This window comes from Galleria mellonella, unplaced genomic scaffold (genome assembly GCF_026898425.1).
Source record: "Galleria mellonella isolate WM207_F2 unplaced genomic scaffold, CSIRO_AGI_GalMel_v1 utg38, whole genome shotgun sequence".
Classification (NCBI taxonomy): Eukaryota; Metazoa; Arthropoda; class Insecta; order Lepidoptera; family Pyralidae; genus Galleria; species Galleria mellonella.
The window spans coordinates 7,060,549-7,078,030 of NW_026442090.1; the positions used below are offsets into that span (position 1 = coordinate 7,060,549).

General features: G+C 32.8%; 2 protein-coding genes across 2 annotated transcripts in view; both read right to left on the bottom strand.

The window, feature by feature from the left end:
* Positions 1-9,314, bottom strand: part of LOC113522997 (ATP-binding cassette subfamily C member 4-like) — a 34,281-nt gene extending 24,967 nt beyond the window's left edge. Inside the window, exons 1-3 of the mRNA XM_052897862.1 lie at positions 8,760-9,314; positions 3,189-3,437; positions 2,881-3,088 (exon numbers count right to left, since the gene is read on the bottom strand). Of these exons, the coding sequence (XP_052753822.1) occupies positions 2,881-3,088; positions 3,189-3,437; positions 8,760-8,833 (531 nt within the window). The 5' untranslated portion in view covers positions 8,834-9,314. The remainder of the gene's footprint in view (positions 1-2,880; positions 3,089-3,188; positions 3,438-8,759) is intronic.
* A 3,111-nt stretch (positions 9,315-12,425) lies between these two features.
* LOC113522446 (60S ribosomal protein L8) lies at positions 12,426-15,773 on the bottom strand. Its single transcript, XM_026908123.3, has 6 exons — positions 15,694-15,773; positions 15,387-15,539; positions 14,212-14,368; positions 13,817-14,020; positions 13,021-13,179; positions 12,426-12,580 (listed from the first exon to the last, which is right to left on the bottom strand). The coding sequence occupies exons 2-6, from the start codon at positions 15,522-15,524 to the stop codon at positions 12,465-12,467; spliced, it is 774 nt and encodes a 257-aa protein (XP_026763924.1). The 5' UTR covers positions 15,525-15,539; positions 15,694-15,773; the 3' UTR covers positions 12,426-12,464.
* Between the last annotated feature and the right edge of the window lie 1,709 nt (positions 15,774-17,482).

Here is a 17,482-nt window from a genome sequence, read left to right on the forward strand (position 1 = left end):
TGATTATAGGTAGTAAGTACTTAGTGTTCTATGAGCATTATGATCTGTTTCTAGTTTTCTACTTAAAAGATTAAGACAGAGTAGTAGCAGGCGTGCATATTGGTATGGAGAAATGACTCAGATTGTTTGCATGTAATCAGTCAGTCCGTTAATTTTTCACAATATACCGTTAAGATCTAATTTGATTTATTTCTATTACTGACTAACTGCGCATCCATGTGGCCGCTATAAAAGATAACCTACATCTTTTTGCATACCGAGTAATATACGTATGCCGAATTTCATAAAACAAAGAAATATATTTCACATTTGTTACATGCATACATATAAATCAGCGGAAAGAATGAATGCTTCGATTCAAACAAACTTCTTTTAACATCTATTATCCAATCTGTCTGTATTTTAGTCATTATTTCATGGTCATTTGTAATTTACATAGTTTTCTTTAAATTAAAACACATTCATTGCAAAAATTTATCGCTAACATTTACTCCGTCAATTGGTAATAATATAAACAGAATACGTATATTGTTCATCGAAGGGTAAAAGCAAGGTAAAAGTGACCGAGTGCTATCGAGTGTGACGTTTGATACACAAGCCGAAAGCGAGAATTTTAAATCACATAATTTGAAAATAGTACATTCTTCTGATTCACTTTATCACATCTAAAACCCGTTTACTTACTTCAATAATATTATTAAAGCAGTTACAAGTTTTAAATAACATTAAATTTATATTTTGAGTTGTCGACAATTTAACTTGGATAAATTATTTATGAATAATATATCTTATTGTAAGCACGCTACCCGCTGGTAATTAATACTCCTTTCCATTCAAGGTTTGCTGGAAGAGAACTCTTACATATGTAGTTAAGCTCGCCTGTTGTACATTTTTATTTTATATAAATTATAACAATGTAAATTTTATGTGCAATAAAGTATAAATATACAATCTAAGCGAACAATATGAACACGTGTCTATTAAGAAAATTTTAATTTAGAATAATGACTTTTTACTTATAATTGAAATGCAATAAATTTTCATTTTGGCGTGTATTTACTAGAAATCTGATAAAACTAGCTCAAATACCGTACCTACCGTAATGTAAAAATTGTCCACAAGAACGTAAGTACCGTTTCATAATATCGACTTATATTTTCTATCATTGGGATCGATTCTGAGGCACCGCTTCTCTAAACCGATCTCTAATTTTACTTACAATTTGATATCACAACGAAATCAGGAAACGAATAAATTTCTAATAGATTTTTAAAAAATATTACAAATTATTATACTCGTATTTATAATTTATAATACATAGTACAATATTTTTTCGAAACTACTAAATTAAAATACACTCGAGAGCAATGAATTTTAGTAGTAGACATTTTAGTATTTAGTAGACAATTAAATACTCCTTAAATTAAGGTATTAAAATTTCTTAGTTACTGCAAGATTATGTCATAAAAAAATCTTATTTGAAAAAGGGAGACTTTCGAAGATGCATCTACGAAATTACTGCATTCGATTTTGCTTTTGTTTCTAATCTGTCATTTAAGTGGCTATGTAAACCATATTGATAGTGTTCAATATTTATTATTCAACCTGTAATCCTGTTGCTTATAACTGAAGAATGCATCAGAATTCTCACAATGCTGGAAACCGGCCGGAGTCAGCGCGATACAGCTAGGACTGCCGGTGTGTCGCTGTCAACAGTACAAAGAGTTCGCTGGCATTACGAGGAAACTAGCTCTAATCTACGTAGACCAGGAACAGGCAAAACTAGGTGTACCACAACACGAGAAGGTGAACTTGGTGAACACCAATCGCTTTCTCACAGGAACTGAACTTACAAATCAGTTTTGAAGCCTCGGAGGAAGTAACCCAAGCGCATGGACAGTAAGACGACTTGCTGAAGCTAACTTAAAACCACTTAGACCTGCAAATGACCCTAAACTAGAGCGTGGTGATTGTATTTTAAGACTAAGATATGCCCAGAACCATTTAAATTGACTATTGAAGATTGGTCGAAAATTATGTTCTCCGACGAATCAAAATTTATGCTCTACAAGCACGATGGAAGACACAGAGTGTATAGAATACCAGGTGAAATATTCAAGTAAGCATGCATAGAAGAAAAAGTAGCCTACGGTGGTGGGTCTGTACTTGTGTGGGCTGGAATTTCATTTGAGAGCCGCACAGGTGTTCATAGAAAACAACTCATACAGATTTAATTGTGAATTTGTGAATGAATTCAAAATCAAAAATTCACAACCTACAAGAGATGAACATTACTCGTATGGAGTGGCCAGTACGCAGCTCAGATGTCAACCTGATCGAGCATGCATGGGACGAGCTAGGAAGATGTGTAAAATCACGAAACCTTCCCCCAATCACGCTTCGTGAGCTCAAAATTGCTCTCACAGAGAAATTTGAGAATATTTGCCAAAATCGTATAAAAAACTTGGTATATAGTATACCAAACCCGCTTAAATGCAGTAATGAAAGCACGAGGAGGCAATACAAAGTATTAAAATTCAAGAAAATCATATTGTTGTACAAAAATGTTTTCTATGTTTGTTTTAAGACGAGATGAGCAGTTTTTTTTTTCTTTATGTAATTTTTAATAAATAAAATGTAGTGACTTATTAATTTTATTACTTTCATTTAAGGGGTATTATAATGTTTATTAAACACCGTGTATTTTATTAAGCTAGCATTCTTAGTTTCCAAGATTATAGATTTTTTTAGGTGACCCGCATTCATTGTTCTTGAGTGTATTAGATTAAGAGATAAGTTTAAAGAAATGGCGCCTTAGATTTCAACTATTAAAATATTAACAGATTGGCATTTCTGACAAATCTTCTAATATTAACTCACCTTTCGATATAACAGCGAACAACTAGCTATCCTTACTCTCATACCTATGCAACTCTGGGCAAGCTGTAGGTGATTCAATAGCAGAGATGTCGATACACTCAGGAAATTCATAAAAAAATTATAAATATGAGCATTTCTGTAATTTTCTGCCGTCCTTGGTTTCGAAAAATAGTCAATAAATAAACCCAAGGTATATGGAATAAGAGGCCTGAAAAATACATATTGCCATTAATAATTATAATTAACATATTAAAATTTCAAAATATATTGATGCCAATAAAAATGGAATAGATTCTTTAATTTCTAACCAGAGTATAATAAAAAGGATCCCTGTAAAAAATCCACAAATCATATATTCTAGCCAAAAAACGCGTATGATAGCTCTGGATAATGACGGCTTGTAGTTCTTCTCAACTTTGGCTTTAGAAAGTTCTTGTTGCCAAGCCTCCTCCAGGCGATCGGACACTCGGCCAGACAGATCACCATCTCGCGCTTGCCACAGGTCCCCCACGGTGAGACCATGTTTATATCCTCTTCGAAATAAATTAAAACTCCATCTGAAACAATACGTAACGTAATATTTTTATTTACTATTTTTTGTAAGGACAGTTTTAATTTCTAAGCGATTTTCTACAGAATTCTTCTACCTTCTGAATCTTCATGAATCTTCTGAATCTATTTTCACAATTCTTTTTACAAATCAATGGTCGGTCGTTGTTTTTCCCATATTTTTGTGACGATTAAAGCAGTTATGTTTGATAGCGCTAAATTTAAATATTTATAGTATAGGGTATACACAAACATAAAAAATCGACTTCAATTGTAACAAAATCTGTTATTTTGATTGAAGAAAACTAAATTTCTGAAACGATTTTGATAACATTTCTATGGTACTGATCTGTAAGTATAAACTTTCAGATAATACAAGAATTTTCAAAATTTGTTTAGAACTGACGGAGTTATGAGATAATAAACATAAAAAATAAAATCGAATTGAAAAAAAAGGAAGACCTTTTTGAAGTCTGTTGAAAATTAAAGTTGCATAAATTTACAATATATATTTGTTTTGTTTTCAAGTTAATGCTAAAGATTATAATAGTTGAGAGATATTGAAAGTAAAATCTTTGTTACTACAGACAGAGAACCAATACAAGTGCGTTGCCATGCCAGAGGTAAAAAAATTTCGATTTCGACAATATCAATCTACTTTTTATTCCACCTAAGTATTTAAAAAAAAAAGATATTGTGCTCTTATATATTACTTCTGTATATATTTATTATATTAATATAAAATGGTAAACACTATAACTAAGTAAAATAACAATTAATCACTGCTTATCTTATCGTATGTATATACATTTTTTAAATAGAATATTCGTCCTCAAGAATGCATGAAGGGTATCTTGGGCGTCACAGCATACTCTGTTATGTCTATGGTATTGTTCATGTCTATAGGTGACGGTTACAATTGTCCATCAGGTGGGCCATTAACTTTTTGCCATACTAAATTACTAAAATTAATAAAATGGGCGAGAATGAAAGCAGGTCAGTTATCCCATCTTAACGACTACTATAATAATTAGCCATGATGATTCCCAGGGGGGCCGCGTGGAGGTCGACTTGATTGCTAGCAATATACTCAATACTGCTAGCAATCGCTTTCCCTCCTATCGTATACATTAGCTTGATTGGTTCAATTGGTAAAATACCTAGCTCAGTTCGATTTAATCAATTTTATTTTTTAAATAATCGTTCGGTTCGCCATGGGTGAGTAAAATAACTTTAATGTACAGTGAATACGCGGTTATCTTAAGAAAGTAAGGAAGGGGTGACCGTTATTCGATATTTAACCCCACTTTCTAATGACGAATATGAGCGAAATTATATTAAGGTAAGTATATGCTGCTGTCCTACGTGGAGTGAAATAAAAAATATAATAGCTATAATTCCGTGTATAAATTTTGAAATGTTATTTATCGATTTTGGCGGAATATCGATTATTATTTAGACAATGATAGATACTTTTTCTTTATTTAATTTATGTAACTTATAATTCAAATAAATTAATTTAAAAAACAGAGATTGATAATATATATATTTTTTTATGATTTTTTACTGCTGCCTAATCTGGGAAAATCTTATTAAGTAATTCCAGAATGTTAAACGAAGACACTTCCACAGGGATCTTGTTTCACAGTAGTACGTAATTCAGACTCTTCAGCTCAAAACTAGAACAGTATTTCAGAAGATGTGCAAAAGTTTGCGTTGTAATGTGGTCACATAGGCAAGTGCCAGTTAAGGACATTTCGAACCGATGGAAATATTGGTCGGCTTGGCTACAAAAATCCCGATAGTATTTGTGTAAGGTGGAAATGGAGCTTTCGTTACCTGTCTGAACTTGGTTGTACACGATAATTTTGGAAAAAGAGAGGTTGAGTGTCGACCTTGGGACCAGCTTTCGTATGTGGCTTGCAATACGCCATGATGCACAAAAGAGATGGAGAATGAGGCATAGAGTATTCCAGTGTTGAATGGGAAATGGTGGAGACTTTATACGCGGAATCAGCTCTCATTTTTAGTCACGTCTGCATGTCCTTTAACTCATGCAAAATTCAGTGTCAGACGTACATCAATGAATTAATGCGTTAATTTATGATACTGGAGTTGTGTATTGCGCCTATCATACAGTTGGTCATATAAGCCTAACTGTAATTAAGTATTTAGATTGCAGTAATAAGACCAATTTAAACTAATCATGAACAAAGAGCAATTGTGAACGAAATGCACAAGTAATATGAATGCATTGGATACAGCTTCATCCTCGGGACTAAATGATTATTGAGTTTATATTAAAATTAGTCAACAGAACTCTCTCTCTCTCTTTCCTGCATGCAACTAAATATCTAGTAGGTCTAAAGGTCGGCAATTTAAAATTGTGGTCCCCACAGAAATCTTTAATTGTCACAAAGGGTAAAACCTATCGATTTCAAAAATAATATAAATAAAATTTTACCGATTAGCAAATATAATTAATTTATAATGACGGAAGTATTTGATAATATGTAGAGTGCATATAGTAAAGGTTTTTCTAAAGAAACTACACATTGCGATAACGTGCCGCCATTTATTGTTTTATTAAAATCAGTTGAGCATATATTGAATATAACTTGAGACCTTTTATTAATAAAATAACTCATTGAAGCAGGTTTATTATAGAAGGTAAATAAAATTCAAAACATGCAAATAAGGGTTCCAATATTACTACTACAAGTAGGTAACGCGTAATTGAAACAAGTACAGAAAAAATTGTCGTGAAAAAAGGGACTGTCGGTTGGTTTTTGACCACCCTAGAAATCGAATGAAGTCTTCAATTTTTTTTTTATTTTTTTTTTTTATGCAACTTAGAATTGCTAACAAGCTGACGGCCCACCTGATGGAAAGTGGTAACCGTCGCCTATAGACATGAGCAGTGCCATAGACATAACAGAGTATACTGTTTCGCCCATGATACCCCCCATGCGTTGCCATTCCTGAGGACTCAGGTGTTATTCCTCTGTACCCTGTAAATTCACGCCATATCCCACTCTTCAAACCGAAACACAGCCATGCAAACACAACTGCTTCACGGTAGAAACACGAATGGGACTGAGGTACCCAAGCAATCGACTTTTGTACAAAGTCTCCCTCTGGTAAATGACCAAAGACAAGTGTTTGATCCTGGCGTATACTAATACTGTGATATATCCTTACAATATCAGATCTGCTACGTCCCTTTGAAATATCACCAATATTATTTACATCTTTTGAGCGTTGACCTAAAAAATCACCGGAACTATAATAGACTTCGAATAACTGTTGAAACAAAAGCACTGCCAGTTTCTTATTTAGATAAGACATGCTTCGACAAACCTTAGATATTTTGATAGAATAGGCCATGAAGGACGGTCGGTATTACATAAATATGACTAAAATTGAGAATAATTTATTTTTTAAGTCGGTCATAGTTGTGGCTGCATACGTACTTGTTGCAGGCTTTTTCATATTAAAAATAACATTGAATCGGCTCGAAAATGATTCGCCTCTATGGGAACTGTCGGCGATCCCAAGCTCAGAAGCAGTATCGAGTCCTTAAGCCTAAGGCGAGACTTTGCCTCCGTTTATTTCTACCGCTTGTATAACGGATTTTGTTCTGAAGAATTGTTTAAAATGATAACAACAACCACCATTATTTTTCGCCATCGATTGGGTATTCATCCTCAGACGCTAAAACGTGGTCAATTCTATAAAATTGTCTGAATTATGGACAAGAAAAACATTATTGAGCAATGGTAAAAAAATAGGTTCAAATTTACTTTTACTTACCCAAATAGTTGAAAGAAGGTGCTTTATACTCTAATGATACTTTTAAATAATCTGGGATTACACTACGATTACCATTTGTACGAGGTTTGTCCGGAAAGTACGTATAAAAGTTTTTTAAAAATTTTATTTTACAATTATTCAGGTAAATCAATTTTATCCCCTTCAAAGTACTCCCCCTGTGACATAATGCACTTGTGCCAACGCCGTTTCCACTGTGAGAAGGCTCCTTGAAAGTCCTCTGGTTGTAGGTTTCTCAGCTGCCCCGTCGTAGCTTTTTTTATCTCATTTATGTCCCCCAAATGCCGCCCCCGAAGTACCAATTTGGTTTTTGGGAACAAGAAGAAGTCACACGGGGCCAAATCCGGCGAATAGGGGGGTGTTCGGTCACCGTAATGGAATTTTTACTCAAAAACTCACGGACAACAAGAGAGGTGTGGGCAGGGGCATTGTCGTGGTGAAGAATCCAACGCCCCTCTCGCGCCAATTCTGGACGAACTCGTGCCACACGAGCTTTGAGGCGTCTGAGCACATCGACGTAGAATTTTCCATCAACTGTCTGGCCTGGAGGGACGAATTCTTGATGGACAATCCCCCGAACATCGAAAAAAACAATCAACATTGTCTCGGCCCTCTCTGAATCTTTTTAGCCACTTGTGGACGGTTGGTTCCTTCACAGCATCATCCCCATAAACTGTTCTGAGATCGGCAAAAATTTCACGGCCATTCTTGCCGAGTTTCGAGAGAAACTTGATTACGACGCGCTGCTCTTCAACGGAAGCGGGCTCCATGCCGACGGGGTTTCGTTAAGAGGTAACTTCACAGATGGCGTGACAAGCCAGTTCGCACCGCACGGCGGTCAGACCAGAACTGAAGCATTGTTAGGGACATAAGGAAGGGGTCCTGCGCTTACCTGGCCTCCCCACTCCTCTTTCTCGCATTCCAGAACACTTTTATACGAACTTTCCGGACAGACCTCGTATAGGAGACAGCACTTCAAAATTTAAAGAACTATTTTTGCTATCCATATAACCTATTGAGATACGCATTAACCATGGTATTATAATCGATTATATATCCTATTGAGATATGGTTTTAAAGAAGTAGACCAAAGAATATATTTTTATAGACTACATTAAAGATGATATGGGTACCTACCTACATAAAAACAGTAAACAGAGAAATTTATATAAGACAGAATAAAAACGAAGCAATGATGATTTCTATTGAAAATAAAGTAAACCAAACATTCCATGAATGTCCTGGAGAAAGTTTCGTAGGTAATAATGTATTTTAGAACTTCATGGGTTTGTTTTTCATATTCTATAAGTTAACTACTTTATGACGTTCATATAACTTCTGATGATATAGTCGATCCAAATAATCAATACTGTAATAAATGTTACGAAAATAAAGCTTGAAGTAAACACAACTTATGAATACTATCATTGCCACCACACCACTGGACCACTTTTTCACAGAATATTATTTATAACAGATAGACTTTAGCATATACTTACATTAAAAAGATTTTTGAAATGATGTTGGCTTTGTCGTGGGGATTTTTTTCCTTTAAAACCACCTTAGAATCCATTGTTTGTCAATTGATTAAATCCAATATTATGATCACTATGTAAACACGATAACAGGAAAGTCTGACTACATGCACACAAAAGCACTTTTTATCTCGTCACATAAATAATTATAGTGTTATTTGGTTCAAATAGTACAAATGATTTATTGTCAACTTAATTATTATTATTATATAAAACGTATCTCATTCAGTCAATTGTCTGATTGCATAATAAAAAATAGCACCGCATGATTTTACATTCCCAAGAATATCACAGTGTGGCCTGGTAAGTAGCTATTAAAATACAAACATTTGATGTAATTACTGTAATCACAAACAAGCATCAAATTTTAAACGTTTTTATATTTCACATACTAGAAAGCACTAAAGTTATTTAATAAAAAATAAGACTAACTAATGAATAAAAATATAATATCACAGGTTTGATACAGAAAAGCGAAATAAGAACTCAAATGACGACTAACACTACGGACGCCGGTCGCCGTCATACTGATTGGTATGGAGCTTCATTGCCGGCGCCGCGCCGGGTCGCGAACTTGCGACGTCGTCTCGGGGACGCCATCGCCAATCTCAATACTTGGTCTACATACTCTGTTGCGTCTGAATATTTTTATTATCCATTATTATCTAGAATGGATCTAAATTTATGTTATTAATAATTATAAGTACACTACTGTACTTCTACACAGATTTTTACAGAATTTTTAAGTAAAACTTAACATACATTGTGTAGTTGGTTTGTTTCAGTATCCTACTGATTTAGTTTTATTGGTCGGAACCAAAGGACTAAAATATATGAATAACGAAATTATACTAATAATTATAGGGTAGTAGGAGGGTAACTAGGTGTTTACCCTCTAATTACCTCCAATAACTTTTAATTACTTTTTATTAAATCACTACATATGACCATACCATTCTGAGCGAACACAGAAATAACGTGGCCCATAAATACAATCAACCGAAAAGAAAACGTTCCACTCTCGATAGGTGGACATACTGTATACATAGTTAAACTATTTCAGTTATTTTAGCTGCAGTGGAAAAACTGAAATATTGGGATAACAAAACTGTATCTAGATATCGTACCTGTACTTACAAATAGAAAAATTTTATCTCTCAACAACTGAAACAAAGATATGACAGGATTTTGACCTGCATCTCAATACTTACCGGGCTAAAAAACACTATACTTCACTATACAAAAGAAACCATACGGTAAAAATGTTGTCGTATATAAAGATGTTAGATACCTACAGTAATTCATCCAAGGTTGTATAAATCAAAACGACATTACGTAAAGTACTTTATTTAAAAAAAACCGAGCTAATTGTGTACACATAGAGTAAGTATTGTACAATGTTTGTACCAATATTTTAATTAGGTAAGTACAACCCCTTTTCCATTTGGACAAAATCTCTATTTAAATAAGTGAATAAATAATTTTCTTTGCATGTTTATATATTAAGGTACCTAGAGTAGAAAAAAAAAACAAACAGGACAAATCAATAGTCAACAGCATCCTGAATATAGTTTCTTTTTTCATAAACTACTTCTAAAAGGAAGAGCCTTTTTCTCAATTCAGTTGTATAAAACAAGCTGTGACGGTCCATCAAATGGAAAGTGATAACCGTCACTTATAGACATAAACAACGCCATGGACATTACAAAATATTACTGTCACTTATAGACATAAACAACGCCATGGACATTACAAAATATTACTGTTACGTCTATAATACCCTTTATACTTTGCCATTCCTGAAAACTATGGTTTTATACTTCCGTGCTACTTAATTTTATTGCCATATTCCACGTTTCAAACCGAAAAACAGCTTCTCAGGCACAACTGATTCACGGTGGGGGAAAGGGATTGTTAGTAATGGAGACTAAAAATCCCATTGCTATCAATATACCCAATCAGGTCGACCTCCTCGCGGTTCCCCTTGGAAATTATCATGGTTAATTCCTGATTAATTCATTATGATGGGCTAACAGGCATGTTTTCATTCTCATCGATCACCCTTCACTGGTGCTCCGGCAGCGTATCCCATTAGCGCAGGCGGGGTTACCATACCATTATCATCCATTAAAAAAAAAACTGATTCACGGTAGAAACACGGTTAGATTTGATTTTACTCTAGACCGAGTCACCGTTCGCTCACTAAACGGAGTCACCGTTTTTAGGCGTTTTAAGAAAATCCGAAAATTCTTGTATCTAATTATTTTTATAGGTATCTACTGCTAGCTTTTACTTAATACTTCTATTTTATTCAAGTAGTAATATTTACTATTGTTTAATATAATTATTATTCATATAAATTTATAAAGATGTTTGGAAATTAAATTAAATGAATTTATTGCATTGAGTGTTGTTTGATACTCTTTAATAGCTAAATAGGTTTTTTAATATTTAGTATGTACTATATAAATATTATAAACAAATTATTCCAAATTAACACATTTATGATCCTTCTTTGGCAATTTACAAGGTCAACAAACGTTGCGTGGTACATATAGTACTTACCTGTTATAAAATTAAGTTTGTAAAGATATTTTTTATGCATCTTAGAATGACAAACAAGCTGATGCAAAGTGGTAACCGTCGCCTATAGACATGAACAGTAGCATGAAGATAACAGAGTATACTGTGTCGCGCATACCCCCTTATTATCATTGCTGAAGATTGAGGTGTGAGAGGCATACTTTGTACTAGGGTACGTATTTAGGCTAGTAACTGTACCTTATCTGTATTACGATATTTATATATGTTACTTAAATAACTAAAAGGAATGAACAGATCTCAATGAAATTTGTTCTTTAATAGATAATGTTCAACGTCAACATATATGTAGGCTATTTTTACGGGCAGAAGCGCGGGTACCAACTAGTATATTGATAAATATCAGTTGACCTAGTTCTTATAAATCGTTTGCGTCTGAAAAATAGTTTAAATGGATGAACATAAACCTAAAATGGATAAGATAAATATAAACCCTGACAGCTCCTTGAAAAATGTTCATAGCAATCTTTCAAACTAAAGTGTAATCACAGAATCTCTATGGTTTCAGTTTACTAAGTAATGATGTTTTATATGAATGAAAGTATATTTTAATCAATGTTTCGAAGTTTGAATTAATAACTTTTCTATTACAGTTCATATAACTAACTGAAAAGTATGCGTTCTATACAATTGGTAAACTACTTTGGAACGTCGCATGAAGCTTAATTTATTAGGGCTGCGTAGACGATATTTTGTTCTCGGAGAAAATATTCCTGTATGTGTAACTTATTCATGTATGTATACAAAACGTTACTACTAGATTACAAACCTTCATTGTCGCATTTTTTAATATTAAAAACTAATATAGACAAAATGTATCTTTTGTTCGATGGAAATCACAGACATCAATACTCTTTATTAGAAGGAAATTATTTGTTTTTTCATCGGGCGAAGACGAAAAACAACCGATGGTGATACCGTCAGCTTTACGATATATAATTTTTCTAGATTTCTAAAAGTAACATTCCTGTACTGATAGAGTAGAGTAATTTTCTTAAGGGTGATTTATTATAAAAACAGTCAAAAATATTGATTTTTTATGCTTTTTATTTCGCAATAAAAATATATTTATGCCTCCTTCTTCGTGTCGGTCTTGCCACCACGAATTCTTCCAGTTCTGCGTGCAGCGATAAGACCAACCTTGCGACCAGCTGATGTTCCTCTCTTTACGGTTGAAGCCTTACCTGAAAATTAAATGTACTTTACAAATCAGAATATAAAAAAAAACAAAGAATAAAAGTAGCCTTGCCTTCTTATTAAAAATGTGTAACTGAGTATGTTATTTCTTGCTGCTTTAAGGACTCTACTAATCGTCATGAAATTTAATATAATATAAAGGATATATTGTTACTTTATATTTATTTATTTTATATTACTTTTTATACGGGTCACGCGGTGGAGGTAGTAGGGTACAGACTGAATGCTATGTGGAATATTACAATCAATTTTTAAACTAATAGTTAATTCAATACATTATAAAATGAATTAAGAGGGATTCCAAAAAAATCAAAAACTAATAGCTGGCATAAAATTGTCGAGTGTTGACAGAGAATCAAAAGGACTATAAAATGGACAAATGGAAACTATCTTAAGAAATAAAAAAAAGGTTGTTAAATATACTCACCAATATGTTGATGATTACCACCACCGTGAGGATGCTCTACAGGGTTCATGGTAACACCTCGTACATATGGCCAGCAGTTGCGTTTCACCTTGTACTTATGATAGGCACGACCTGCCTTTAATATAGGTTTGTCAATACGTCCACCGCCAGCAACAATACCTGAAATTAAATTTTAGTAAAGTTAATATATTTACTTTAAAGTATATGTTTTTTTTTTTAATTGTGAATTAAACAATCAGAAAGAGCCTCTGTGTAATCATAAATATTCAGAGTAGGTAAGTGAAAGTCATCATATATTTATTACAAATTTCAATAAAATGTATTTATCCAAATAGTCTTGATAAGAATATAAAGCAATAATAGAGAAGAATGGCCATTTTTTAAAGTTTGGGCCATCTATAATTTTTTATTATAATAACTAAATGTGGACAAAGAAAGTTTCAAATTTTGTAATACTAACAAGAATGTGCTTTTCAACATACTTAAAAAAAGGTAGATTGTCAATTTGGTTTTATTTTATTTATATTTATTACCTCAAAACTCTGTCTAAACCAATATCAAAAATTATTTTTTATTATATTATATTTACAGACTGGTCCCATAGAAATTTTATCAAAATTCATTCAGTAGTTTAGTTTTTAAATTAAGTTTACTATTTAAATAAATGGTTTTGCCATAACTGAAGTCAGTTTTTTTGTGAACTACAATCTTAAATTATTACATCAATCACATAGTTACAATTTAAGTAGTGAAACAGTTTTGAACATTCTTCTTTCCAAAATATAAATATACTCACCAACCATGCCTCTGTTGCTGGATGGCAATACTTTCTTGGCACCAGATGGGAGCTTAACTCTGGTACGTTTAGCATCAGGGTTGTGGCCAATCACTGTAGCAAAGTTTCCAGAAGCACGAGCAAGCCGACCTCTGTCACCCATTTTTTCTTCTAAGTTGCAAACAATGGTACCTTCAGGCATAGCACCCACAGGCATTACATTGCCTGTAACAATAAAGAGATTAGTAATATTGGTCCATTTGGAAGTGATAGAAATAAAAAAAAAATGTAAAACATAATTGTCACAAATTACTTGATACTCAATGATATATAAATTCATATATGCAAAGAAGGTAAAAAGCTGCATTGCAAAAAGTTACATGACAAGTAATACACTTCCTTTTGTAAAAACATACCAACTTCAAGAGTAGCTTTCTTCCCACAGTATACAAACTGGCCGGTGTACAGGCCTTCAGGTGCAATAAACAGTTCTTTTCGTGTCTTGAACTTGTAAGGATCACGGAAGTGGACTACTGCAAGTGGTGCACCTCTTCCAGGGTCATGGATGATATCCTGCAATTTTTTAAGGATCAATTATAAATTGAATATCCTTAATATTGTAACATACTAGTTTTTTCCATCAGCTTTGTCCATGTGGAATTTATATAATGATATATAAAAAATATCATCTTAGTTCATACATGAAGAACAAGTATGCTCCTCATGTGCTGTGTAAAATTTATTTTTTCTAGAATAGATTTTTTTTCTAACAACATCTATTTTCCTGTTACATAGAGAAATAATTGTAATTTTCAATACATTGAAATTTGTCATAAAACCAATTACTTTATTTTCCGTCATAATTTTTTTTTAATCATACTTACTAATATAATAAAATTGTAACTAGACAATGCCTGTAGATGAGAGCTATTTAAGAAAACTTTATATATGGGAAGGGAGGTCTTTTAATTGAGATCTTTATATGAGAAGTTGTCTAAATTTAGAAATCCACTCTTTTGAGAGAAACCAATTGCTAATAATGGAGACTAGCAGCCCCATTACTAGCAATGTAGTCTATTAAGTCGATCTACACAAGATCCCCCTGGAAATGGTCTATTCCTGGATTAGTCCCAATGGAGCAACTGACCTACTTCATCCTTACCTATCATCACTCAAAGTGACCTGCCACTTTACACTGATAATGCAGATGGGGTCACCATTTCATTTTCACCAATAAAAAAACTTTGAGGTAAGTGGAAGTGTTATCTCTGTGATATCAAATTGAAATTTTAATTTTAAAAACAAGAATAATGGCGCTTCGATATTGGACCGCTTTAAAGTTTAAAGAAATTTTTCATGTAACAAGACGATATAATCATAAGGAATTATACCATAAAAATAAATTTTTTATCTTCAACAAAAATAAAATGTTTATAATAATTGACCCTCCAAGATTCTAACCAATATTCGAATATCCCAAGTAAAGATCACCAATCACGTATTACCGAGAGAAATTACCTCACAGAAAGGCAATTTTAAACAATAAGCTTCTGGCATGTTTGTATTCAATTCTAAGGTTATATATACATACCTTAACGACACCTTTAATGTAGCCATGACGTTCAGCATAGTCTAAGGAACGTAATTTGGGAGCCCCTTTCCTTTTCTTGGTGTGTGAAACGAAGACTGAGCCGGCACCTTTACGTTGAGCACGAATTACACGACCCATGGTTAAATCCCCTCACTGAAATTTTTATCACAACTGTTAATAATAAATATAAGCATCAATGAAGAATTAGAAATTCAAAAACCTTTATTCCATTATTATCATTTAATAATACACTAAATACATAGAGATAATTATTGATTTAATTTAGGATGAAAATAATATTACATACATATGATGAGGGTTCCTTTTCAAAAGAAAATGACAGATATAGTGTTGCCAACTTGTTAGCATTTTTCTAAATGATAATGATACTACATCTAAGACGCCTCTAGGAATCCTTGATCTATGATTTTTTCATATTGGGTGTTGTTTGCGACCTAAACTTAGTCTTAAATAGACTAAAATTATGTACTTAACTGAACAAATATTTATATTACTTATATAGCCATATATATCTAAAAAGAAATAAAAATACATTCTCCTTTAAAATTAAAATATATAGATTAAATAGTAAAATACATAGTAGGTAAATAAGTAGATATTAGAAAGGGGATAGATGTATAAACAATATTGGGGTTAAGTCTGATGTGCCATTTCTCTATCTCTAAAATTAAAATTTTGATTTGTTTGGTCTCGTTTTATCTGTTGGGTACAAATTACACACCAAAATTACTACGAAAGTGATAGCAGCCCCAATAAAATCAGATAAGGGGGATTTTGGCTTTTTAGGTAACAAATAGTATCTTAAAATGGGTAAGATAATGTTTCATAGAATTTTATATTTCCCTGCATCATGTGTGCAGGTGCACCCTAAATAATTATAATTTACTTACCTTCACTGATTTCTGATTTAATAAACAAATTTTTTGTAACTACTAAATGGCCAAATATTGACGCTTTTTACAACATACTTTTTTTTTATACAACTTAGAATGGCAAACAAGCTGACGGCCTACCTGATGGAAAGTGGTAACCGTGGCCTATAGACATGAGCAGTACCATGGACATAACAGAGTATACTGTTTCGCCCATGATACCCCTCATGCGTTGCTATTCTTGAGGACTCAGGTGTTATTCCTCTGTACCCAGTAAATTCACGCCATATCCCACCGTTCAAACCGAAACACAGCCATGCAAACACAACTACTTCACGGTTGAAACACGAATGGGACAGAGGTACCCAAGCAATCGACTTTTGTACAAAGTCTCCCTCTGGTGATATTCCTCCCCCTCCCTCATATTGCATAAACTCTTCATATTGCATAATACCTCCGCGAACATTATGAATTTTTATACTTAAGAGATAAAGAACTTCGTTCACAAACATGATTAAAAACTTTTTCATACTTAGGCTACATATTATGTTTGTATTTTTATATATTATTTATTTTAATTATATGTTTATTTAGTATGTAACTTATATTACACTTTGTGTGTACTTATTTTATAAAAAGTTTATGATGATAATTTTAGGTATTTTTCTTGAAATGTACATAAATCATAAGACTGCTTATTTTTTGTTTTTAAATAACAATTTATTTCACATGGAAACATTTGCTGGAAGAAAACTCATATTCAGGATAAACTTATTTCTATATATTAACTTTAAAACTAAATATTTTTTTCACTATGTTTGTAAAATATAGAAAAAAGAATACTCTATACAAACATAAAAATAGTGATAAAATTGTTGTTGTTATGCATATATATGACTAAACCTCTTAGGGCCTAAACTACCCAGAATTGTCCCGAACACACTTACGGAATACGACCAAAACATGTATTGCAGGCATATATAGGAATAAGTATATGTGCGTCTTATTCAAGAAGCCAAAAAGCCAGCCCCCATACCACTCCTAAAAAAATATTATAAAGTTAGTATAAATTATTTATGTATATATACTATGTCAACATAAAAAGCATTTATCTATTTCATAGCCTACATCACAGACTCTTAATAATAAAGGTCTTCATTATTATATATCTGTGGTGTGCAATCTTTTCCACTTAGACTAAGA

Bases quoted from the DNA above. Each gene is read 5' to 3' on its own strand.
- LOC113522446 (XM_026908123.3), bottom strand. From the start codon at position 15,524: ATGGGTCGTGTAATTCGTGCTCAACGTAAAGGTGCCGGCTCAGTCTTC. The intron at 14,369-15,386 runs GTATGTATATAT...AAAAAATTGCAG, and splicing joins ACATTAAAGGTGTCGTTAAG to GATATCATCCATGACCCTGG. The intron at 12,581-13,020 runs GTGAGTATATTT...TTTAATTTTCAG, and splicing joins TGGTAATCATCAACATATTG to GTAAGGCTTCAACCGTAAAG.